Source organism: Talpa europaea (assembly GCF_964194135.1).
Source record: "Talpa europaea genome assembly, chromosome: 12".
NCBI lineage: Eukaryota > Metazoa > Chordata > Mammalia > Eulipotyphla > Talpidae > Talpa > Talpa europaea.
In genome coordinates, this window is record NC_140079.1 from 89,498,791 (window position 1) to 89,526,399 (window position 27,609).

Genomic DNA, 27,609 nt, shown 5'->3' on the forward strand with positions numbered 1-27,609 from the left:
TAATTACTAAGAAAGTAACCATTCACCTATGACATATGCAGTAAATATTTTTCCAGTTTTTCATTACCTCTTGATTTTGTTGATGTTCTTTTTTTCAACATGAAACATAAGTGTGTATTTAAATAAAATTCCAAATGTCCTCTTTTCTTTTATAGTCTCTGTCTCTGCTGTTATATTTAGAAAGTCCTTTCCAGCATTTTCTTCCAGTCCTCTTACACTTTCACTTTTTACATTGAAATCATCATTTCTCTTGGAATTAAATTTAGCAGGAGTTCTAAGGAAAGACCTTTTTTCCTTAACGGTTAGCCAGTCATAACAAAAAATATATGGAAAGCATCTTCTCCCTGACAATTCCAAATGCTTTTATTGACATACCCCAACTCCTTATGTATCCTTTGTTCATTTTTAAATTTTCTCTTTTGCTCCACTGGTCTCTATTCCTGCCTCAGCACCACACTATTTTAATATATCAGGGGTTTACAAAATATCTTAGTACCTAGAAACATGTATTTTATACCCACCCACCTCTACCCTGGCATCACTGTCTGCTTTCAATTTTTTGTGGTTATTATCACCGACATATTCTCCTAGATTGTATTGAAAATGCCAATCTTTGTCAATATGGTCCCTTCTAGAAAAAATGCCCACCTACAGCGTCAGCTCAGCAGCACTAAAACACCTAATACCAGGCTTCCTGCCAGTACTGCATGGGCCAAGGACTGGTCAGTGAAGTGCAATTTACAAAAGAAGAACTTACAGAACTTTGAATAAGAGTGTGCAGAGCTGGGTGCTGGATCTGAACTAAGGGGCCGTGTGTGTGTGTGTGTGTGTGTGTCTGTGTGTGTGTCTGTGTTACAAACACACACAGGCTGGTGGGAGAGACGGAGGGGGAGAGCATATTCACATGTAATTTGAGTCTTCCTTTACATCCATCCAGAAAACTTTCTTTTCCTAAACTCTTCTTAGTTGGGACTTACGTTTTTATTCTTATACGTCTGACCTTTTTTACTGCTATTTTAAGTGGGAATTTTTTCACTGACTTTTAAGTGGGTATTGCTAAAATATAAAAAGTGATTGCCATTTATATAGTTATTTTATAACCAGACATTAATTAAAATGCTTGAGGAAAGGTGCCCAATTATTTTTCTTGGGTTTTTCTGGCAGAGAACATTGGCTGTTAACATGAACCTCATCTTTCTCTTTCCCAGATTTGTATGTTATGTCAACATGTGACCTCAATTCATTAGCTAGGTCAGTGGCTCTTAACCCAGTTATGCCATCCTCCCTGGCCCATCAAAGGTCTTCCAGAGATGTGTGTCCAGGTGTCTGGGGGGACTCACAGCAGTGAAGAGCCAGGATTGCAAGGGGAGGTTGTTGCCCTCAGATTTGTACAGATATCCGTGTAGAGCTCAGAACTGGCTACCCTGAGCCAACTCTCCTAACAGCAACCCTCGTCTGGATGGTAGTCCTGGCCGTACCTTTGGGTGATGCATACACCCCAGCCCCCACTCAGCCCGCCTGCTCCAGCGAGCCCCCAACTGCGGCTATCGTAGCCCAGGAATCCAACAATGAGAAACAGCAGCTGCATCCATCCATCGAGCCTCGGAGATGAGGGTAAACCCACCACAGGTAATAGTGGGGGTCACAGCCAACAGGAGCTGTGCTCCTCCACCCCAGCGGCTGTGTGTGTGTTCTGCCTTCAAGGCGTCAAGCACTGGACCTGCAGGTTCGATGGCAGCTCCCATCTGGTGCCTGACTGGCAGGGAATGAGAAGGCACCATCTCTCCAGCAGGTGACCTCCGCATGACAGGATTCAGTTCACCATGCAGAGGCGGCATGGCAGGTATTTAAAGGTGAGGCTCCGGACCAGTTGCCTGAGCTCACAGGCTTGGTCCAGCATTTTCTACCGTGCCCCCTGCCCCATACTTCCGTGTCTTCACCTGTTAACCGAGGAGAACAGTGATATTCATCTCGTGGGATTCTTAGAGAGTGAATTACTTAAAACCTTTAAGACAGCTTCCTGACACAGAGCAGGCATCCCCTAACACCAGTCATGATTATTAATCACTAATGATTGCAGGCGGGGGCACCCTTCTGTCTACTGAGTTATAACCTTTCCCACTGAACCCCAAATATGCTCCCCCCTCTTGAAATTCAGCCTTGATTTCCTGTGCTGGTTTCCTCCCTAAAGCAATAAGTTGCTCATTTATTTATCCATTGGTCTGTGGCGTGCCGGGCAGGGGTCAGGTGCTGGAGGAGCAAAACCAGACACGGGCTTTGCCTCACAGGCTCCAGCCTAGTAGGGAGGTAACAGCGAAGAAACAAAAACAAATGTTTGCTTGGATTGCAGAGAAGTGGCTACCTGCAGAGTTTCTAAGGAGGGAGGGATCCAGCAGCCACATGGCTGGCCCTGACCCCAGGAGGGAGGGTGAGGACTATTCAGCTGCCAGGGGGCCCTGCATCCCCCCCAGGGGGGCCTGGCTGACCTCACCCACTGCCACCTGCCTGCTTCAAGCTCTGCCTCAGCCCCTTCCCTGGTCACCAGCTCAGACCCTCAGCCCTAAGATCCCAGCCCCAAGAGAGGGCGTCAGAGAGAGGACATGAGGCCAGCGCTAAAGCCAGATAGTCCCAATTCCTTCCCTATCATGTGCTCTTGAGCAAGTTACTTAAGCTACGTGAGCCTTGATTTTCTCTCCCAGAAAATGAAGACCAGGGCTGCCAGGGGCGGTCTCCAGCAGAGGAGCACACCCTGCGAGGCCAGGCTGCACTCTCTGCGCTTCAGTTTCCTCATTTGAAAGTGGAAACACTAATGATGGCACTCAGTCCTCATAGGATTATGAGACTTTAGAAAGTTTGTATTCGCAAAGGGCTCACAAGGTACCCAGCACTCAGGGCACGGGATATGTATTTATAAATGTAGTAGTAAATGTCCCTGTTTTCTAGGTTTTGGAGGATTCGTGAAATCATGACGGCATTGTGTAGTAACTGGCAGGTAGCACACACTGGATCCATGTTAGCGGAAAATAAGAACTACATCTGTGATCTTGGGCAAGTCACTTCCATGCTCTGGTCTCAGTTCCTTCTTCAGAAAACAAAGGGGTTGAGCTGGGTATTCCCCCAGGGGGCCTGCAAGTTCTGGCAACTTTAGAGGTCCCGGTGGTGCAGAGTCCACCGCCTCTTCCTGTGGAGGCCACAATGTGAATTCACTGCTCAGAGTGTACAGTCGTTTGAGGGAACAGTCACACTGCAACACATCACACCCTGGCGTTATAAATAAAACCTCCATCACCCACAAACATGCACTCACATCCTCTCAGCTCACCCTCCTCCCCCAACAGCACCATCAGCCAGCCCAGGGGTGTGGTCTGAGCACCCCTTGTGCCTGCTGAGTGAGGGGTCACTCAAATGCAAGACCAGGACACAGGACTACCCAACTTGCAAAAGAGGCCATGGGCTTGCTGAGTGCAGAGTGCAGTGCACACACCCCCCACCACCCCCCACCCCCGTCTGTTTTTCAGCAGAAAAAGACTTTGCTGGCAAGAACACGAAGCAGGCTGCAGAAGCGAATGCCTGCTGGGCACCATCAGCTCTGGGACTCTGGCTGCCACAAGCCCAAGCAGGTTCCAATTCTAATGAGCTGAACCACCAGGAACAAGGATTCTAAACAATCAGGTCCATTTAGACAAGGAATCTAGATTCTGTGCATGCTGACCTTCACCCTTGACCAAGGACATCACTGGGAAACCATGGTCCTCAACAAGCCACTGTCCACGGGTATCTGGGCAAGCACTGTCCCAGGTGTGGGATGATCAAACAGCTAGCACTGACCCCACCTGTGGGGATTTATAGATAATGATAGGAGAGAGCGATTTTTATTATTTGAGTAATTAACAGCTAACATATACAGCTCTCACAATAGGCCTGCTCTGAGAGCTTGACTTACAACTGACTCATTTGGCAAAGCAGGTCAAGGTTCTGGGCCCAGCAAATATTTGTATAATATGCTACGCACTGTTTCAGACTGTTTGACTACATTAACTTAATACTCACAAAACCTATGAGGCTAAGTGTATTACCATTCTTATCCTGTAAATGAAGAAACAGAGGCACAGAGAGCTTACTTAAGTCACTTGGCCAAAGTCACACAGCTAGTAAGCTGCAAAACTGAGACCTGAAGCCAGGCAGGCTGTTTCCAGGGGCCACACTTTTCACCCACATCCAAGCCCACAAAGCTGAGCCTGCTTCTCTCATTCTGCTCTCACTCCCAAGCTACCACTAAAAGTACCATAAGGAATTATTTTAAAAATAGGGGAATTTATTTCAGCCCAGAAGTCAGGAGAAAGTGCCAAATAAGTGTCAGAAACTCTTCAAATATTTTTCAATATACAGAAAAGGTGAAACTTGGATTGAGTGAGGAGCAGCTTGGGCTGGTGATCAGGAGCAGGAAGGGCTGATGGCGGGGTGGGTGGCTGAGCAAACACAGGAAACAGAGGCGGGTCCTCGCAGGTGCCCCTGCAGTGCTGGCAGCAGCAGGCACTTCTGATGAATATGCAGAATGATGAATGATCCCCCTCCCCCCACACCCAAGGCCTCTAGAGAATCAAGTGGCTGGCAGACTCACTTGCAGATGGCACTGGACACAAAGAGGGTACAAAGTACACCATTGGGGTGCTGTAGCTGTGGGTTTTTAACCAGGCTGTGTCAGGGTTAGAGTAAAGCTAATTCAAAGCTCAACCACACCAGCAGGAGGAGGGGCCCTTTGCACACATTGAAAACTCCCACCTTTGGACCATTGCACCCCCCTCCACCCCCAAAAATGCTGAACTAAATCCACATTTTCCTTCTCAGTCACAAGAAATTCCCACCTACAAATGCAGAGGTTGTAAACTGGTGGTCTACAGAATGAATCCAGTGCAAAGAAAAATACACCACGGTTTTAATTCTTGAATTACTGGTCAACACCTAAATTTAGGAGATTCGTACATCTGAAAAATTGGAAAATCTGGACCTTGGTCCTTCAAAGAGCAGGAGCTTCAAAAATGGTGCTGAGTAGCAGCGCTCCCTGGAGACAGGGTTGAGGCTTGCAGAGAGGAAGCAACACCTGACTCATGCATGTACCCGCCTGGCCCCGGCTGCTTTGAAGATGGCTATCCTGATGGATGGAATGCTGAGGATCTTTCCAAGGCCATGTGGCCACAACAGAACATTGAGGAAAGCAGCCAGACGCAAGAGCGGGGATGTGTAGCTGTTCCATTTGCAAAGAGTTCAAAAGCACACTGCCTCCTACCTTGTCTGCTCCATTGTGCATTCCCACCACCATCGGGCAAAGGCTCCAATTTCTCCACACCTTGCCATCCTGGCCTTGTCTTTTGTGTTTGTTCTTCTAATAGCCATCCACAAGTAAGGTATAGCTTATGTTTTGATTGTCATTTCCTGATGATTAGGAACATTGAGCATTATTGCACATATCTGGTAGCCACCTGCGGTCTTCTTTGGAGAAATGTCTATGGAAGTCCTTAGCCTATGTGGAGATTCCTCAAAATATAAAAGTAGAACTACCATATGACCCAGCAATCCCACTTTATGGTATTTATCTAAAAGAACTGTCAAGATCTCAAAGAGATATAGCCACCCCCATATTCACTGCAGCACTGTTCATAGTAACAAAGATGTGGGGGCAACCTAAATGTCCACGGACAGGTGAATGGATAAAGATGTAGTGAATACAATATTCTTCAGGCTTCAAAAAGAAGCAGATTCTGCAACAGGAGACAATAAGGATAAATTCTGAGGACATTCTATCCAGTGCAATGACTCAGACACTGAAAGACAAAAGATGCATGATTCCATTTAAATACATGAAGTATCTAAAACAGTCAAACTCAAAGAATTAAAGAGTAGCATGTTGGTTACCAGGGGCTGTGGAGGAATGGAGAGTTACTTGTCAATGGAGCAAGATGAAGAAGCCCTGGAGGTCTGCTGTCCAGCCTGGGCCTAGTGCAAAAAACTATATTGTCCTCTGAAGAGTGTGTTGAGGGAGATTTTAATTGGAGCATTCTTGCAAAGCAAGATGAAAACAAGTAGCTCAGTGGGGATAAAAAAAAGAAAGAAAGAAAAGCAGGTAAACAACTGCTGGCCTGGGCAGTGACTAGGGGCTGAGGGGAAGGGTTGGAGGTGTAGGATTAAAAGGAGCACAGAGGCGCTTCTGGAATCCTGGCTCCAGAGAAATGCCCATGTGTGAGAATTCATCAAGATGAATTTTCATGTATGATAAGCAGTTTTCAAAAACGATGTGACCAGCCCAGGCTAAAACCAGCATCTTGAATCCAAATTCTAAATTCCTACAAGAAGACATGTGGGGTGGACCCAATGGGGCTGAGGCTGTGGGGTCACAGAGCGTAAGGGTTGTATGTTTCAGTTACGTTTGCACAAGTGGACGGGTTGAGAGATCAAGACAGTTTGGGGTCTGGACACAGGGGCCAGACTGCCTGGGTTTGTCTTATCCTGGCTCCACTCCTCACCAGTCGTGCGACCTTGGGCACACCATGAGTCTGAGTAGAATAAAGTGGAATGATGACAAAGAACAAGGAAGAAAAAAGCTATTTAATGTGCTTAAAACAGAATTTTATCTATGAATGCCACCCCCTGGATGTTATTTTTTAAAACTACTTGGAAATCCTAGAATCGCAGACCCCATGAGGTGGGAGAGTCCTCAGAAGACAAAAAGTCAGAGAACAAAGGAAAACCAGAAATGAGGTCTTTTGACTCCAAGACCAGCGCCTTTTATGTCCCTCCAGGGCCATCTGCCTTTTGATTGCTCGATTTCCCCGAGTCTGTGGCTCCAGAGGCCGACTTCTGGGCTTATCAGGCTTTGTAGCACCCCCGCCTCTAAGCAGAAGGCAGGACGTCTCCCCCAAGCCTGCAGCTCCAACTTGTGTGCAGGAAAAACAGTTGGTTCCTCTCTCCAGATGCTGCACACTGTGATTTACCTTTTCCTCCACAGCATGAAGCTCATGTGTCTTTGTGACAGTGAGGGACAAAGACTCACGAGAAGCAATTCATTCTGACCTTTCCACACGAGTCTGCACTGTAGAAGCTGTCACTGGCACATGGCAAACCAAAGCTGGAGAATCATGTGGAATTTGCTTCTCGGTAAAGCAATCTCATTTCAGCACATTACCCTCATCTCAATACACTCTTCCCCAAGCAGCCCATGGGAGGTGCGTTTGTAGTTCCGCTCCGTGGCCAGCAAGACAGACACATGCCAGGCCAGCAATGAAGCTGATCTTTTGAAACATGATCTAAGACTTGAAAGGAGCATCAGTGGCCATAATATTAATAAGTATGTACCACAGATTAATTCATTTGATCCTCACCTGAACCCTTTGAGATGAGTTCTGTTTTATCCTCTTATTACAGATGAGGAAACTGAGGCAGAAAGATTAGGTAAGCAGCCCAAGGTTATTCAGCTAGTTAGTGGCAAATCTGGAGTGCAAAGCCAACCATTCTGGTTTCAGAGTCACTCCACAATATTGCTTTATGATGGCTTCCATCAGAGTTCCCCAAAGGACTTTAAAATGCAGAGTCCCTGTCTCTTTTCAGGTGAGGCCTGCTTCTAGCAGGCCACCCAAATCAGCCCGAGCCACTCAACGGGTCTTTTCTGTAATACAGCATTTAGAAATTGCTGTGGGCATGGACTGTGATTTGTCTAACATGTCTGCTTCCTGTCTTTGGTACCAGCACTTCCGTCCCATCAAAAAGCCACCCAAGTCTGTGTCCCGTCTTAGTGGGGACACCAGGAAAGTCCAAGTCAAGGTTGGTTAGGTAACTTGAGCATGGCTATATCAACTCTTGCCTTCTGGAATTTGAATTCAGGGCCAAAGTGACACAAGAACCAAAAGCAGAGGGAACTGTTCTAGTTGTTGGAGTTTTGCTCTAGTTCTCTGGCCTGACATACACAGCGCACTTTTCAAGAAATTCCTTTCTGTCACATACAACTCAACAGCACTGATTCGCAGAAGAACCACCAGCATGGAAGGAACCCTCATCTATCAGATACTCCTCGACAGCCTCCCTGGTGACTGATCTTTGCTCTACTGGGATGGGGGCTCATGTCCTTCTACAGCAACCAGCTGGCCCATTTGGGCTGTTTTCCTTAGCCCGCACAGGTGGTTCTCAGTCTTGATTCTGTCCTTGGAAGTTCCATGAAAATGTCTATACAATAGCTCTTGGATATCTGATGAGAGCAGAGCTAGACAGGCCAACCCTCATAGTACCCCCAGTCCCAATGTATAGTATGCTTTTGGCACTGGGCACACACCCTGGTTACCGGTCACTTTTGTTGTGGATGCAGAAGTTATAGAGAGTAGTGCTAAGTAATGAGTGCATCTTCAGCAGGATGATGCACTTTCAGATTTAGATGGTGTGTATGTGTGTGTGTGTGTGTGAGTGTGTGTGTGTGTGTGAGAAAGAGAGAGAGAGAGAGAGAGAGAGATCGTGAGATTATACTACTGCGACTGAGTTGCCCCCTCAATATTCAACCTTGAGAGATACGGATGGGTCTTTTTTTACGAGGTGATGGTGAGATCTTACCATGATGTGAAGAGGGATATCCAGCCCTCATTGTTTCTTCACCTCCTGGAAGGAGCAAGACAACCTTGGAATATTATCAGAGCCGAACTGTGGGGTGTCCCCTTTGGTGTTATATAAGACGAAACAACCCAAGCTTTGAGAAAGGTGCAGTTGACTGTTTAGTGTCAATCTGAGTCAAGGAGACCATGCCACGCAGGCAGGAGGGGCTGAGTCTTTTTTCTGGACACCAAGATGGTCTTGCAGCCACTAGAGCTGAGGCAGAGAGAGGGACAGGGCTCAGCCCAGGAGAGCTGGGACTCCCTTCCTTCTCTGGGGCCAAAAGTGATTGGCCAAGGTTCATCAGGGACACTTGAAAATTCTCCGTTTTGAGACTAAGTTGGCTCCCGACTGATGAAGACCTTCAGACTAATCACATCTGAAAGCAAGTGTGATAGCTCGCAGTGGTGCTCAAGTCTTTACTTGGGTTCGATCTTAACTGAATTAAGTGAGAAACCTGAGTCCACACTAGAGGTAAAGTGGCATCAAAAGCAAATGAGACTGGAGAAGCCAGTTAAAGAATATTTCAAAGCGATCTTCAGAGCTCCACAGGCACAGTCTGGAATAGCACAGGATGCAGTGACCATGGCCACCAAAAGGCATTTAGGAAATGTGACCTTTTGTCTTTACATGAGTGCATATTTTTGTATGTGTTGATATATCATACTATACATTATTTTTTGTTTAGTAATCTCTGCCTTTTCCACTTACCAAATATATGACTATATCCTTAGGCCAAGAGCATTTTCATCACTGTGATTTTCTATTAAAGCATAATTTACACACAGTAATATACAGATTTTTATCATGCTGTTGGATGAGCTTTGAAAAGTGTGTACCCCTACATTTTGGGGGGCCACCACCCCAATCAAGATATAGAATTTTTCCATCATCCCAGATATTGTGACATTTTAATCAATGCATAGCGTTCCAGCTGAAGGATATAGTCTATTTATATAAACCCTAATTGGTAGCATTTAGGTTATTTTCAATTTTTTACTAGTATAAATAAATGCTGATACAATAAATAGCACTTTAAATATATGCACATACCCTTAAATAATTCCCTAGCAAAAATTCCTAGAATTATACCTCAGTCAAAAAGGACTGAGTTTAGAAATTCTTTGGTCAAACAGGTCATTAATTAAAAATGGAAATACTGTAAGGTCCCACAATCCCATTCCTGGGCATTTATCCAAAGAACATGAAGACACTAATTTGAAAAGATACATGTACCCCTATTTTCATAGTAGTGTTATTCACAATAGCCAAGACACAGAAACACCTAAATATCCATCAAAAAAGGTATCTTTAGGGCCTCCCCGGTGGTGCAGCGGTTGAGCGCTGGGTTGCGAAGCTGCCCGCGGCCTCTGCGGCGCCGGTTCGATCCCCAGCTGTTCCCCGGCCACCGGAGGAGGGTCCCACATGGCGTGCAGACCTCTCCTGCCGCCCGCTGCTCCCCTTAGCAGTGTACTTCGGTCCTTCTGCCTGCTCTGCTCCCCGCTCTGGCTCTGGTGAATTCTCTCACCCTCCCGCGCTTCTGACTGTACCCAGTGCATGTATAAACAAAACAAACCAACAAACCAGCAAACAAATAGATAAAGCATGCCTCTATAAAAAAAAAAAAAAAAAAAAGGTATCTTTAATCCAATCAGCTAAGAGTCCCTTTGCACTGACTGGCACAGAGCCTCTGCTCAATAAATGTCAGTTATTATTATTAGTTATTATTCTTTGGCAGGTCAGAGGGACACCTCCTCCAGGAATTAATAATTTAGAAACTATATATATTGAAATTGTGTGTGTGTGTATGTATGTGTGTCTTGTGTGTGCCAGACACTACTCTGGATATAGCCCAAGCAGTCTCTCATTGAAAAATCACAGAAAAGTTGATTTAGGTATTATTTTCTCCCCTTTAAGGATATAAACTAAGGGTCACAAAATTTTTAAGTTATTTTCCTAAGATTACTGGAGCACTAAATGGCAGCATTGGAATTTGACACCAAGGTTTTCTGGCTCCAAAACCAGATTCTTTTCTTAGCATTGCACCACACAATTTGAAATTTTATGTAAGGTAATGGAAATGGAAACAGTAATTACCTCATAAGGTCATGCTCTGGGTGGAGACATAGAGAGAATTATCAGCACATTGGTGATTAGGGAGATAAATGGAGTGATCAGAAAGCCCTTAGCTACTTATATCAAGGGTTGACTGTGATGGACACTGGCTGCAGCACTTTCATGCAAAGACTTTTTAGTCATTTTTCTATTAATCCATTTTTGTTTCAATTGTGTCTTTGTCATTTTAAGGATTAAAAAATTATTACAGCAAATTATTTCCCAATTTATAGTTAAGGGACTGAGTCACAGTCAAAATGACAAGCCCCAGGTCCACTAGTGAGTAACAGAGCAAGTGAAGGCCTGAACTCAATAAATGTCTGACTTCAGAGTCCAACATAGTCTTTGGGCATGATCGCTAAGTTGCCCAACTTCCCATTTATGGCTGAGGGGTTAGGTCAGTCAGGGTCCTGGGCCAGGCGACAGATGACGTTGTGATTACTTAGTGAGTCATCCCTGATTGTGGACGGCACCAAGATTTGCAATGTGATGGTCTCTAGGGTTCTGTTCTGCAGTGGCTCCTGGGCTCAAGAGGATCTGTAGTACGTTGACCAAAGATTCTTCCCCACCCATGAAAACAGGAGTCTGTTTATCAGTTGAATCTGGGCTTGATCATGAGGCTGCTTTGTCCTGTGGGGCACTATCAAACCAGATGCATAGGGTGACAGGGCACTTATGCAGTGGGCTGTGCTTTCTTGCTCTTCTTGGCACCCTGGAGCCACCAAGCAGACAAGCCAGAACCAGACAGCTGAGGAGAAGAGGCGAGACAGAAAAGAACCAAGGCAACCAAGTTGACAACCAGCGGCCCACCAATTGCAAGTAGGGCTATCCTACATCATCCAGCCACCACACAGGTCAGAACACCCTGAATTTTGTGCCTGGAGCCAGTACCTTGACTCACCCTAGTCCTGGCCCTGTGACACAATTGTTCTCTTTTTGGTTCTGCAAAGACTTCTTGGGAGGCTGTGTATGTGGCTAGTATCCTAAGTGCTAGGTAACCCACAATGTGCATATATAATGCTTATGGCAATACCAGAGACAACGTGTGTCTAAGAGGAGCAAGAAGCAGAGAAGTGAGTGTTTCTAACCAGGTGAAAAGAAGAACAAGGAGGAAGCTGGTAAATGACCAGCAACTCCACCATGTTTTGAGGCCGTCCTATGGTGGATGCCCATGTATATTGTTTATTCCCATTGGCATTGAATGATTAAGTCAATAGCTGGGTTCATTGAGACAAGCAGCCTAATGTTCCAAGATGTAGACTTACTTGTAAAAGGATTCCAACTACATTAAGTTCTAATATCCAGAATATTCTCTGGGCCTGAAAGAGCAGAGGGTAGAAGACTTTCCTTTTTCATGCATGGAGACTATGTTTTTCTGCTCCTTAAGTTTACTGAGCACCAGCCCCTTCAAGGTCACACAGAAGGAAGGCTCCCCTCCAAAACTGCATGAGCCTCAGAGGCAGCCAGAAGACAGCCTGGCCAGGCTGGTGAGCAGGTGTGGCCAGACCTTTAATCATGCTTCCCACCATGGATAGAAAAAGGTCAATGAAGCGAGTCAGGCCAGTTCAGGAGTCTGGATCAATTCATCATTCTTGGTGCCAACCCACCTTCTTGGAACTGTGTCCAGAGACAGAACCATTCCAAGTAGACTGCCAAGTTCTCTGCATGCTGCCTGCAGGGGGTGCCCCCTGTCCCCCAACACAGAATGCAATGTTTAAAGACAAGAGGCTGTACTGGTCTGGTCATGCAGAGAGGGGTCTCTGACCATTGAGGGAGTCGACACACTCCTAGAAAAAACTGTCAGGGGGCAGACAGAGAATCTGTTCATTCCTCAGACTTACTTGGTAGGCATCTGTCCTTGCTGCCTACCCAGCAAGTATTCACTGTTATTCATTATCATTGTCACTGTCACCTTCACAGATTTAGCTCCTGTTAAGTCCCAGACACTGTCCTAAGTGTTTTTGCAGATATTGTATATATTTGACACTCATAACAAAGCTATAAAGTAGGGCCTATTACTTTACCCATTTTTAAGCTGAAGAATCTAAAGTACAAAGAGAGTTTAGTACTTTGCCCAATGTCATGCACATCTGAGCCTTCAAACACTGGCTCCATCCATAGCCAATGGCTGAAGTCAGTACATGTACTGCTTCTCTGCCTTTTCCCTGTGGGACTCTCGTATCATGGGGAATGCACACAGGCCCGCCTCACCTGGAGAAGGCCCCTCCTCACCTGGAGAAGGCCCCTCTTCACCTGGAGAAGGCATGGCACCAGACCCACCCACCAGCATAACCATCCTTCCCACTCCATCAGATCCTTGGTCCAAAGAGACTTTAGCTCTTGTTCCCAGAGTTGCAGCACTGACAGGACAGACAACTAGTAGTGCCACAGCCATCATGCTCCCAGGAGGAAAAGCTTCCTGAAGCTGAAACTGAGAAAGGGAGGCTGAGCCAAGGAATGGAGAAAGAGATACCTGAGGACCTGATTTCAGCACGTTGAGTCATTGTGCCTGAAGCCAGGTCTACCCTTGTGTTTCTCAACTTCAGACACCCAAAGTTTCCCTTTTTGCATAAGCCAGTTTCAGCTGAGTTTCTGTCTCAGAAAACAGGCAAAGGCAACCATTATAGACAGAACGTGGGAGACACCATCCTCTTGGATGGTCCTTGAGTATCAAACCACAGTCTGCATGAACATTCAGAGTTGCATAATGGGGCCAGGCTGTCCCCCAAAACTTCCCTGGCTGTTTTCCTGAGATGAGAGAAGGAAATGCACAAAAAGGCCACCCTGGTGATCCGAAAGAACTTGACAAACAATCCCATCATGTCTGTGAACAGAGCTGTAAAGCATTTGGTTGTTCCATGTTGGTTAGAGTTTTCAAATGCAAGTGTCATATTTTTCAAATAAAGTTAACTATAGCATAAGTGTTACCCAAAAGGCAGAAGACTTACAAAGCAAATTTGCCAGGAAAAACCTTTAAAGTTATTTAGAGCTGTTTCATTAAGGTTCAGGCATTGATTCTGGCCTCAAAAGGACTCTCAGTGACCTAACATTACCTTAGGTTCATTAACATGACTTTTATAATAACATCCCCATCCAAGGGAGAGCTCAGCCACCATTTTCTGAGCATGCAATCAGGTGCAGACATGATCTGGTCATGAAGATATTGTATGTGTTTGATATTCATACCACTGCCCCTGCACAGCCCAAGGTTCTGGGCATTCCACCCTGCCCCCATTTATCCAAACACCAGCAGTCCTATAAAAATCCCAGCTCCCTTGAGCCTCCCCTGGTGGTGCAGCAATTGAATGCTGGGCCGCAAAGCTGCCTGCAGCCTCTGCAGCGCTGGTTCAATCCCCAGCCCTCAGCGAGGGTCCCACATGGCGGGGCAGACCTCTCCTGTCTCTCCCACTGCTCCCCTGAGCAGTGTATTTCGTCAGTCAGTCTGCCTGTTCTGTTCCCCACTCTGGCTCTGGTGAGTTCTCTCACCCTCCCTTGCTTCTGACTGTACCCAGTGCTTGTATAAATAAATAAATAAATCTTTTTTTTTTTTTTAAGTCCTAGCTCCCTTTAGAAAGGATACAACATTTTGTGAACAATCTCTATCTCCTTCCTTGATTCAAATCAATAAAACTCTCTTTACCATGAATCTCCAACTTGGTCTGGTGAACTGCCTGGTGCACACCGAGCAACAACCCCCTTGAGTTCAGTAACATAAGCTCTAGAGTGTTTGTGTTGCTGTGATGATGGACATGCCCCTGATTGGCAGCAAAATTGCAGATGACCACTTGTAAAAGGCCAGCAAGAGATGAACAAACTCAATGACAAGAGGCAGTCACCACCCATTTTGGGCAAGCTGAGGCTAGCTGTCAAGTATAAATGGGTACGAACAGGACCAGTCATGGGGACAACAAACAGGACTGGCCTGTGGAGAAAATTCCAGGAGGATGAACCAAAGCAGTAACAAACAAAGAGAAGGGGGAGAAAGCTACACATGGGCCCCCCCAAATGCAGTTCATTACTGGGCAAGGGAAGGGTGTGGGTGGCGGAAAGCCCTATCAGGACAATTTCAGCTGCATATAAAGAGCATCCCAGACACTGAGTCTGTACCAAGAAGAACTACATATCTCACTTGTGCTATCTGGGGATAAGATGACTCAGAGTTGACTCTGAAGTTTTCCAGAGTCATCAGTAACCCAGGTTCCTTCAACTCTTGCATCCTATCATGCTCAGGACATCAACCACATGTCCCTCATTGACCCAAAAAGGCTGCCACAGCTCCCAGCAGTATATCCTGACCTAAAAACGCCCAACAGGACAAAGGAAAGAATGACTGATCAGAAAGGAAAGTCTTTCCTAGAAGCCCTCCTTAGATCTCCCCTGGGGTACCCCTGAGAGAACAGTCATGTGTTCATTTACCAGCTACAGGGGAGCCTGGCACAGCAAGCGTTTCCAGCCTTTAGAGTATACAATGGCCCTGCTAGAAAGAAAACAGTGAGGTCTTCAAACAGTTGTTAGGTAGGCCATCTACAATGTTCCCCAAACTTTGGACAAACTGTATCAAGACTTGTTGTGTCCATATTGCACCCACACTGTTACCCACTTAATCTTGTCTTTAATTCAAGTTATCTTTTATTTAACTAAATACCTTTGCATTGCAGAAAACTTTCCCTACCATAAATGCTCATTACCATTGCTACATACATTTTTCCAATCCATATTAAGATAAATTCATAATGGTTAAAACAAAATCACTTGCCTGTTTTACTGGTCATAGTCCTTTGTCCCACCAGCAGCAGTTAAACTTCGGGATACACAATGGCATGATAAACCCATTTCCTCCTAATTCTGAGTATCGAGAATTCCCTAACCAAGCTATCAAGTGCATGGTAAGGTCCAAAGCCAACTGCCTTTACACAATCGTGGCAGCAATGTAGCCTGTGCCCACCATTCTTCATGCCCCAGCCATAAAGATCAAAACATTTAGCAAAATCATAGTAGGGGACCAGTTGGTTCTCTATTCAGTCACACTCACTCTCAAAACGTTTTGTTTTAGATCTTTTTCATGAAAGTGAAAAAAGGGAGCTGTCTGAGAGAATGTGGGGACTACCCAGCATCTTGAAAGGAGAACATCCTGACATTTGTTTGTCTGTGTGTACACTCTCACATCTACCCACATCTCTGACCGTTGACAGAGGTGACCAGTGCTCGTTACTTACATCAGAGGCTGGGCCCTTGTCAGCGCCTGGGCAGGAGAAAGTGACAAATTCATGGCACCGCTTGTGTACAACAAAACAGCAGACTGCAAAAGAGAGAAGAAGGGTGGGAGGAAGAGGAGAGGAGCAACAAGGAGAGGGGGAGGAAAAGGAAGGGGAAAGAGAGCATTAAATTCAGACTCCATGACAAGTAAAGGCTCTTATCAAAATACACAATGATTACAAGTTTGCCCCTTGTCCTTAGTGAAGCCCAACTCCTGGCTATTCTGGTGTTGCATCTTGCAAACCATATCAGCATCTAAAATGAACTAGGTCTGGGCCTCCCCTGGTGGCGCAGCGGTTGAGCGCTGGGTTGCAAAGCTGCCCACAGCCTCTGCAGCGCCAGTTCGATCCCCAGCTGCTCCCCGGCCACCGGAGGAGGGTCCCACATGGCGCGCAGACCTCTCCTGCCGCCCGCTGCTCCCCTCAGCAGTGTACCTGGGTCCTTCTGCCTGCTCTGCTCCCCGCTCTGGCTCTGGTGAATTCTCTCACCCTCCCGCGCTTCTGACTGTACCCAGTGCTTGTATAAATCAATCAATCAATCAATCAATCAATCAATCAATCAATCAATCTTTTTAAAAAGGATTTGGAAGAATATACATCATAAATAAATAAGTAAGTAAGTAAATAAATAAATAAATAAATGAAATGAAATGAACTAGGTTAGGGCTCAGACAACAAGATTAGGGCTCAGACAACAAGCCCTTGAAGATGGCTCAAGTGTCAGGTCTTTGGTTTGGAAAGAGCATTTTTTCTTAGATGAGGCGCCAGAGTGTAGTTGGCTTGTGTTTAGGTCCATAAGGCATAAGAAACATGTGTATTTCAACAGTAGAATCACACTTGTGGGATGTGTGTGATATGATGGGAATGCAGAAACTGAAGTGAGCAGGACGTGACACCCACACCTGCTTCCCACCCAGGAGCAATGTCCATTCAGAGGAAGAACGGCTGCCATGATTCCACCAGCTCTTCAGTAGTTGGCACACACACACACATACCCATATTCAAATTTACATGAATTAAATACCTCTATGATAAGGCTCCACTATTTGGGGGCGGTAGCACTTGGCCAGAGGGACAGTCAGAGGATATATACAAAATAAAGCTGACATTGAGGTGTTCCCATTTTCTTTTATGGTTTTGTTCAAATCTACTTTCACAAGCTCTAGGTTTTAGATTTGTGGCGGCTGAATGCCGTGTGGTAGGGACCCACCCAGAACCTTCCTACACTTTCGGCCCGGAAAACAGAACAGAAAATCTTGAGGTAGCCTGCAGTGACCTCATGGGCCTGGTTATCACCGGTCACTAACATCACCATCTACTGCTAAGTGTCCACCACCTGTTCTTGCCAAAATAATCAGAGTTAGTTCAAGCATCTTAAGCAACTACTAATTTACAGAAAACATAGGTGACAGAGGAATTTATTCAATGACATGGGAGGCCATCAAAAAAATAAGAACAAAAATACACCAAAATATGAAAACGACAAGATGACCAAATAATTCCTTCAACAAACTGCAAAAGGACAGGAGAGACTTTCAGGACAGTTAAACTATGGCCTATGATATTGTAGAATGTACAACACCATGAGTGACCTCGTCCAGACTGTATACAGAGACCACCATCTTAAACGTGATCTGTCACTGGCAGACAACTGTATACACCTCGAAAAACAACAGCAAAGTGAATAAAAGGGGCGTAAGAGACAGTGGTGAAAGAACAAGAAGAGGAAAAGAGGAACCTAAGATAGTAGAAGTGGAGACAGGCTGCAAAATTTTAATCTGCAGAGTCTTGTCTTATTCTTTAAGAGATTATCGCTATCGCGAAATTATAGCGAGGCCATTCTAGATTCAAGTGTGTGTTAATGATTAAGAATAAAAAGAATAGAAATGTGTGTAATTTTCAAACCACTCTAAGAAAAAAATTGGACAAAGAGAAATTAATCCAACAAACGCTTCCCTTCATGCCCCAAGGTCATATAAATGCTATTCTGCTTTTTTAAACTTTCATATAGCATCATTTGCACTTCAAACTCTTCAATTCATCTGTAATTTCTTGATATCTAATATGACATGGGAATCTAATTTGCCATTTTATCCCAAATAGGTAATCAATTGTCCCAGCATCGTTATTGAATAATTCATCCCTTCCCCACTGATTTCAAATGCCAACTTTATTATACGCTAAATAATTACAGACACTGGAGTCTGTCTTTGGGCCTTATGTTCCACTGATCTGTCTTGTAGTGCAGTAATACGGGGTTTTAATTATAGAAGCTTTATAATATGCTATATCTTGGCAGGGCAAGTCTTCCCTCATTATCCTTATTTTCAACATTTTCTTGGCAATCACTGTATGTTTATTCTTCCAAGTGAACTTCAGAATCAGTTTTCCCAGCTTTTAAAAAGACTAATAGAATTTTTATTGTAATTGTACTTAGCCAATCCCCGCAAAAAAAAAAAAAAATTGTACTTGGACTTTGATTGAAATTATCTTAAATTTAGAAAGTAAATTCAGGATAATTGACACTTTTACAACAATGGGTCTTTCTATGAGGAAGGTGTCCCCTTGTTGAAATGCTATCTCACACTTTCTGGTACTCTTTTCTCCAGGAGTTCTTCACATTTCTCACATAGTATTTTCTGAGGAGTCTTTTTTTACACTCTTGTGATTCGGACATTTTTTTCCATTTTGTTTTCCAACACATTATTGTCCACAAATAGGAAAGCAATAAATTTTTGGTATATTTACTTTGTAAGCATTTTTAAACTCATCATAGTTTTTGTGAGTTTTCAGTTGCTCGCTTTGAATTTTCCATGGAGAGAATCACATTACCCCAAGTAATATTTTTCTTTTCTCCTTCCTGATTGACATGTCTCTTCCCCCTCTTAACATACCTTTAGAACAATGTGGAATAAAAGAGATAATGGTGGCTCCCAGGTGGCACAAGGGGTTAAGTGTCAGCACTATGAAGCTATCAGCAGCCACCACAACACGAGTTCGATCCCTGGCCATGGAGCTGACCCACATGGTGTAGCAGACCTCTCCTATCTCACCTCCTGCTCCCCTCAGCAGTGTATTTCAGTGGATCCGCCTGTTCTGTTCCCCACTCTTGTCTCTGGTGAATCCTCTCACCGCCCCCCCCCCACACACACACACACTCAACTGTGGCCAGTACACCAGTTCTTGTATGTATAAATAAATACATCTTTTTTAAAAAATTTTTTAAAAAGAGATAATATCAGACAACCCTGCACTATTTAGAGATTTTGCCAGCTTCATCACTCCCTCAACTAACTTCGGGACTTTTATTTTCCTTGGAAATTGTCCATAGTGTTCTCCTTGGCCAGCCTTAACTGTGTCACTGGGGTGATAATTTGCCTTTATCATTCTTTCTTTACATCATACTCTTAGGTAGTTTCTTTTTTAATTTTTCCCAGAGTCTTGTCTTCTGTGTTGCTATTGGTGTTTGTTTCATTTTAACGAAGTAAATCATGGATATTTTTATCCATCCTACTGGGGTTTTTTCCGACTTTACTAATTGCTACTTTTACTTTTATTTGTACTACTAATCTGTGTTTGTACTCCTGGGTTAGAAGCATATACTCTGGAGTCAGGTGGCTGGCTGTGAATCCTGCATTCATCATCTGCACACCATAATCCCTAGGTGTGTTATCTTATCTCCCTGGGCTTCAATTTCCTTTCTGAAAAATTGACAGTGATAATAATATTAGCCATATCAAGGTGGTGTGGTCAAAATTTAATGAGCCGATCCACGCTCAGAGCAAAGCTCAGCACATCCTGAGTGCTCAACAAATACCTGCCACTCTTGCTTATTATTTACTTAAAGCCTCTCAAATGCCCGGCTCAGTCCATTTACTCCCATGTTTCAGCATTAAAAATTTAAAGACTGTTAAGGCTAAAAACCTTCCTTTAAAGTACAGTTTTGGCTGCACCCTACATTTTATATTTAATGCCATCACTATTTTAAGTTTCAAAGTGATCTATTCTTAGGGCTTTAATATCTTCCTTGACCCAGAACTATTTAGGAAAGTTGCACCACCCCTGTCCCTCAGTTACAAGTAATTGTTTCAGTCTAGATTTTTCTTCAAGATATCCAAACTATCTGTGATGATCTTCTTCATCCTTCCCCTTTGGGGGAGTAAACAAAAACTCATCTCTAGTTCCCCAGTGTACACCACAATTTCTGATGCATAATGGGTATTCAGTAAATAAATATTTGGCAAGAGAGTGAGCCAAAGAATGACTATCCTCAGCCATAGGAACAGAAGACAGTCCAGCCAGCTCCAGGGCAGAGGCGGTCAGGACTGGCCTTCCACATCCCACCTCTCCAAGTAGCGCCAGCAGGACAAAGATCACTACGCAGCCTTCCAATTAGCCACAGAAACAAATAATCCATCCCCCACCAAGATGGGACCAACACATCAGAGCCTCTGTGGCACAAGCCACAGAGAAGCTGGGGACAGACTTTGGAAAGTAGATGAGTTTCTGATGCAGGTACTTCCTTTATACCACATTTTTCTGAAAAGTTGTGCAAATCAAGTTTCCCATTAACTAAAACACTTTAAAGAAAAGTAGTAGGCTGGCTATTTAAAGAAACAAACTAAATCCCTTTGTGATACAAATAAACACCCCCTCATTTCTGTTTGGCAAATTCTGGGTAAGACCAGCTTTTCTTAAATAAGCAACAACATTCACTGAGCTGCTGAAATATGTACCAGGCCCTACTTTCAAACAGGTACCTGGGAAAAACCAAGAATCCCTAGATGCTTCATGATTTATTCAATAACTCCTTGTTCTGCAGAGGTGGAAATCCATAGCCCACAGCCCTCCAAGTCCATCCTGTAGTCATGCATTATAGGAATACAAGAGGTCTCAAACCCAAACAGCTAAGGGCGGGGTGGGGGTGGGGGGCAGCAAAGATATGTGCAGGTCAGCTGGGAGAATGCATGCATCACCTCATTGCTACTCAATTCCAACAGAGAGTGAGATCAAGGTCCCCAGCTTGTCTATCTCCATCCCTTCTTTATTACATGTGAGGTCATGAAGGTCACAGGCTAGCTGTATAGGTGGAATAATGCTTCCCTCCATAATGTAGGAGGAGGGGAGGAACAGGAAAAAGGGCAGGAGAAGGAGGACAGGAAGGGAGTCGATGCCACAGATGTTCATGGAATTGGTAACTATGTCACCTTACCTAGCAAAACGGACTTTGCAGGTGTGCTGAAATTAAGGATCTTGTAGATAAGTATCCTCCCCAAGAAAGTATTGGGACTCCAACTTCGCCTCATGCTGCAGCAACAGATTCCCAACCATAACCACTATCCTTTGCTTATTGCATTCCAAAGAGGACTAAATCAAGCCATCAGAATTGTGTTTTTCTCTTTGGACTTGATCTGCTTCTTGTATCCTTCACTTACTGGAGTCTACAGTGAAAATCTGACATTTGTGGGAAACAGCCTTTGTCCCTAACTCCCCATCAACCTGTGATAGAAATTATCACAATTAGCAGCAATTATAGCTCTCCATGGTGAAGAAAAAGAAGGGCCCTCAGCACTTTTGTCAGCTCTCATCTCTCTCAGGAGACTCCCAAACAGCCAAGTCTCCTAGGGAAAGTCCATTATCTGCAAACATTTACAGGCCAGGCCTCTGGGGTCAGATGGACCTCGGTTTGAACCCTCACTTTAGCATCTGTAAGCAGGACACTAACCCCATCACTAAACCTCTCTGAAGCTCTGCTTCCTTCTCCAAAATGGGGATAATAATAGCACCTACTCTTAGAAGGCTGTTGTGAAGCAGCAAAGAGACAGCCTGTGCAAAGAGCTTGGTGAAGAGGGCATTCAAGTCAGAGCCACCCACATGCAAAAATTTGCTTTGCAATGTCTGTGGAGGATCCCTGCTGTGCAACCATCCCAGGCCCGGCAGGTTCATTGTTGATTCGGGCAGACAAAGACAATTTTGGAGCCTTCGGTATCTCTAATATGCCTTTAGCACGGACTCAGGAGACCAGACACACATGCAGAGCAGCAGAGAGGGAGGCAGCAACTGAGCCCTTTAGCCCCCACGAATCTTCCCTTTTATCCCTCACTTCTCCACCCAGGTGTCCATATTTACATATATACATGCCCTGTGCTCTCTGGCTTCTGGCACTGGGTGTGCATAATCATAGATGAGCATGCCCCATGCTCGCATTCCCAAGCATTTTTGCACTGACATGATTTCATGTGCGGTTATAATGCAACCTGGAAGGAAAGCAAGGTGGCGGCTGTAGAGGCTAGAGATAGGAGGCAAAAAGAGCCTGAGAACCCCATGTTCCTTACAATCACTTTTCCTCCAAGGTCAAAGCTAGCTCACAGGTATGAAATTCTGGCTACTGTCCACAATGAGGAGGGACTGCCCCAAATGCTCTCCTGGATCGTTTCTGTGATCATAAGCAGAAAAGCCAGCTCACCATTTCCACCCAACACCTAGCCTCATCGGCTTTAAGAAGAACGATCACATAGTCATGCTCCTTGAGCCTGAAAAGGGTTTTTAGCCATGATTTCACCTGAGCCTCATAAAGGCCCTGTGAGGATGTGCTATGATCCACATTGTAGAGGCAGGGATGCCAGTGCCCAGATGTTGGTGCCTGGTAGCATCCATCTAGTTGTTGGCAATGCTTGCATTTGAAAGCCAGGTTTGTCTTCCTGTAGAGCCCACACTCTCAAGTTACAAGATGTAGTTGCATTTGTGTTTGTCATTCAGCTCAGTGTTCCAGAAGAAATCCTCCCCCGCTTTCCTCACCCCCACCATCCAGTCAGAAGCTAAATCCTACTGATTCTTCCTTCGCAACATCTTTTATACCACATCCTCCTGTGCATTCCCCACTGTTTCCACCCTAACTGCCCTCCCTCAGCAACTCACAGATGGAATTTTGCAATGAAACCTTAACTGGTCTCCCCCAGAAACTGATGACTCTACCTACTGATATCTCATCTGTCAACCAAATTTTCCACCACAAAAGAGATAAGACCACCCAAGTATCATGAGTGCTACAAAATCTAAGTGAGATGTCACGTACAGAGCACAAAGTCAGCTCTCAATGGGGGCTTGTTTACTTCCTGGGCAGAGTAGTGTGGGTAACAGTGCAATACATTACAAGCTCTGTAGCCAAGCTGCTTGATTCTACACCAGATACCACTATTTATTAGCTCTGTGGCCTTGAAGTCCATTGGCCCTGCTCTGTCTTGGTTTCCTAGTCTCTAAAATAGAAATAACAACAGTACTTTTCTCAATGAGTTATTAGTAGGATTAAATGAGTTCATCTCAGCAGAGTGTGTGGACACAGTGTCAAACAGATGTGAAATACTGTCAGTGTTATCCCTACCTACTTTCTTCCACCCCATGCAGCCTACGTGCTCCTGGAAAATTCATCCTCTGAGAACTCAGCTTTTCCATTATTTCTCCACTTCAACACACTCACTGGCCACCTGCTGTCCATAGCCTCACAGTCCAATAGGGTAGCTCCTAGCCGCATGGGGTTATGCCAACTTAAATTAATTGAAATTTAAAATTCAGTGCTTCATTCATACCAGCTACACTGCAAGTACTTAACAGTTGTATGTGTCTAGAGCTACCTGGATACTTGTCATAGAAAGCCTTATTGGACAGCACTGGCCTAAAGAACAAATACCATAGTCTGGCATCTAGCCACAGTATAATCATCATCTAGTTTAACTCTCATTTCTTCTCACTCCACTGCCCCACACTCCTGCCAGGCTATAATGTATTTTATTCATTCTCTACTGTGCAAATTTTCCACAAAAACATCACTGCCAACAGCCCATCAGATGCAGTTCACAAAGGAAATTTAAGGCAGTGGAGCTTGGTTGTCCAACCAGCAGACTCAAGGCCAGATTGGAACAGAAATGGCATGTTCTGGATGCTCATTCAGCTTGGCAGCCCCATGGGAAAGATAACAGTTGGCTCATCCTAACTACCTTAATGGAGGGGCTGCAGACTCTATGGCCTACAGAGGCCAGGCCCTGTGTCTCAGTGATCAAGCTTGGTGCGACGCAGCAAGGAAGGCCAGTAGCTGGGCTGAGCAGGAGTATCTGCCCACCCCAGGGACACTCAGCTCCATCATTCAGAGGGGCCCTGGGATCACAGGATCAGCATTGCCAGATAGGATTTATTTTTAATTTCTGTGCAGGCCATCCAAAGCCATCTGAGTCTCCCAGCTTACAGACTTCGTTTTAGCTGGTCATCCTGGCTCAAATGCTTCCATCTGTGTTACATATGATCTCTAAACTAAAATATCCCAAATCACAGAAAAATGGGGATGAGATCACCTACTTCATAGATGAATGTGCGGATGAGAACAGATGAAGGGGCTTGGCCTGTGCCTGCCTCACATCTAACCCTTTATAAAAATATGAATGAATGCCCTGACAATGAATGAATCAATGAATGACTGCACTCTTTGGTTACGCCCACGCTCAGAAATGGCTCACCACGGCTGAGTCAAGAGGAAGGCAGCTGTGGCCAGGGGTGTTGGGGTGTTACGTGTGTATCTGTGGGTGGCTGGCCCCCATGCAGACAAGCTGTTAGAGCTCAAGAGGGTCATCTCACAGCTCTGTGGGGTTGACTTTGAGCATCAGAGTGAGAATTTCTTTTAAAAAGAAAGCATCATGCTTATGGTTTTAAAATGTGAATATTACAAACGTGCCTACAGCTAGGAAATAGTGTTTCACTCCAATACCATGGAGGACTAGCCTTCCAGACTTTCCTGTCCCCTTCTGGACATATTCTCTGCGTGTGTGAGAACACAGGTATAAGTCTATACCTATGTATGGAGTGAGATACTCTCTTTTCTCCATGGTTTTTCTCTCTATATCCTTTTCTTTTCTACCCATATGCTATAACTCTACTCTGTACTGGAAGAACACTAGGTCACCTGGGAACATTTAGAACAAATCAGTACTCAGTGCCAATCCCCAGAGATTCAGATTAATGGGGTGAGGCGGGGAGACTGAGGACAGATGTTTGGAAAGCTCCCTGGGTGGTTTGCATGGTAAAGAACATTGCTCTCCACACACTCTTCCTTCCACCCTATGCTTTTTCCTAAACTAATACGCCAGGGCCCCATTTCATCTCACTAGGTAAAGGAGGCCCTCATTCAGTTTCCACAACTGCATCTTATTCCATTCTCTGGGTGGACTACCTTTCATTTACCAAGTCAGCTAGGGAATTCTTTAACTTCTGATGATGATGAATTCCTCTTGTCGGAGAGGAGGAAGATAGTAAACTTCATTTATCAACAGCCCAAGACTAAGAGGAGAAAACAAAAACCAAAGCAGTAAACTTGCAGGGGTCAGCTGCTGCAGAAAAGGAACATTTTCATTCAAAAGGTGACCAGATTGATTTAACTATGCAAGATAAAACAGGTGAGGCAAGAAGAGGTAAACAAAACACAAGAGGTAAAGAATAGGCCTCAGAAGTAAATAAACCTAAGAGAAGCAAGCTGCCCCTTCCCTCCTCCCACCCCTGTTATACCAACCAAGGAAAGACTGATCCCCAGGCAGGACAGCTACCGAGAGCCTCTGCTTGTTTGGAGGATGCTCATAAAGTGTTCTTCATCTCTTGCCCTTCCCCATTTGATCAGGCCCCAAAAGGTGGGGCAACAGGACATGATGTCTAAGAAGAAGCATCATCCCTTCACTCGCCAGTCTTACCCAGCCCTAGAGGCTTAGACCAGGAGGCTAAACCAAAACCAAGAGTGGGGATCTCTCTTATTTCTGCCTGACCAGCATCCACCCTTTTCCTTGGGGGGGTCGCCCCTCACTGATTCCCAGTTCCCAAGAGCCATCAGAGTTGTCCGCGCCCCCTGGTCCCTGGAGTGGACCTAGGACCCAGGTCATAGCGTGGATTCAGTCATGGGCAAGTGACTCAAGCCGCCCAGGGAGGATCAGGACTTCAGCTTAGTTATTAGGAATTGTTAGGAAAGGATTTGTTTTCCAGCAGAATTGCTAATCTAGTGAGGAATGAATCTGCATCGACCACTTGACTATCACAAAGGAAAAGCTTTTCTCAGAATGAAACCCACAAAAAGAAGAGCAGAGTCAGGGGAGTGTCTGGTGACTACATATGGGCACGTGGCTCCAGCCAGGCTTGAAGGGAGAACCCCTTGACTTTTCTATATAAGTCAACAAATCCCTCTTTGCCTAAACCAGCTTTAATTGTGTTTTGTTTCTTGAGACCAAGGGACATTCTAACTAATAAACCAAAGGTCAGAAGTCAGACAATGGGCTGTGAGGGCCCCCTATTTTTCTCCTGTGTTTCATATGTTCCTATAAATAAATATCTTTTCTTTGTCATTTAGGGGCTTGGTTGAATTGCTCAATTCAACCAGTCCATGTTGGTGAACTGAGGAAAGTGTAGATGTGGTGTTTCATCCACCCCTAAATTCCTCTATTTCAGTCCTCAATGAAGACAACTGGATCTAGGAGTTTGCTCATATTTAACTTCATTTTTGAAAGACAGACACACCCATCTCACTCATGGGTGATTGACACCATTTGCCTGGTAGCTGCTCATACCCTAGCTGGTGTAGGTGGAGCCACAAGGCCAAGTCCTTTCCTGACATGACAATGAGTCACATCCAACAAATTGTGCCTCTGGAGCTCTGTGGCTTGAAGCCTAGTAATAAATTCATGTCAACTGCAGTCTCCCAAATCACTCTTCAAAGCAAATAGCAAAAGCTTAGTCCTCTTGCAAGAGAAATAATAACAAGGGGAGCCTGCTCTGTGGATATCACAAAAATCACCAAATCAACGAACCATGTAGAGTACAGAGGCCGTCTCTTGGCTTTGCCTGCCCAGCATCCACCCAGGCCCCTCTTTCTTATGGTAACTGGCACAGTGATTTTCAGTTGGGAAACCAGCCTTCCTCCATAGCATGCAGTCATGGTGGCACCGTCAGTCAAGATGCACAGCCCTCCCTTGGCCAAGGCCTGGGCATGCGACCCAAGATGGTCAATCACACCCCTTCTCCAAGGAACTGGATTCTTGAATCCAAGTGTTGTCATATAAAGATGGCCCCTGAGTTCTTGCCACTTAAATCCAAGAGCTACTCTGGATGCTTTATTTTCTAAGGTCTGGCGCAACATGAATGTGGTACCTTATTCCCTTCTGATGAATTTTTTCCTCAGAACTAGAGCTAAGTTTGGTTGCTTACAAAGAACCAAACCAACTCCAGCGAATTCAAAAACATCATCTGCACTCACCCCATACGAGGCAGGTGTCCTTTCTACAATGTCCCCGAGAAGGTCCCCAAGCTTCCTGCTGCACACTCATTGCTCTCACCGCCTAAGGACAACTCTAACATAAGAAAGTTCTCTAGACTACACAGAAGCCAGTCTCCCTCTAACTCCCCTATGCGATCCTCTGCAGCTCCTTCCTCCTTTCTCTCCAGGTCCTCTTCCTCCCTTTCCTGTCTACTGGAATTTCTCAAGGCTCTGTCCCAGGTGCTGATCTCTTCCCTGTGACACTCCCCAGGTCATCTTGAGTCTCCAGAGACTTCATATACTCTATTCATGCAGTTGACACCCACATTTGTG

General features: G+C 45.0%; 1 protein-coding gene across 2 annotated transcripts in view; it reads right to left on the bottom strand.

Moving 5' to 3' along the window:
• The window catches only part of PRKCB (protein kinase C beta), a gene marked incomplete at both ends in the record, with an annotated part of 248,868 nt that overhangs the window by 141,032 nt on the left and 80,227 nt on the right, over positions 1-27,609 (bottom strand). For both annotated transcript variants that reach the window (XM_084251362.1, XM_084251361.1), the window contains one exon: positions 15,960-16,042. In XM_084251362.1, coding sequence (XP_084107488.1) covers positions 15,960-16,042 — 83 coding nt within the window. The remainder of the gene's footprint in view (positions 1-15,959; positions 16,043-27,609) is intronic.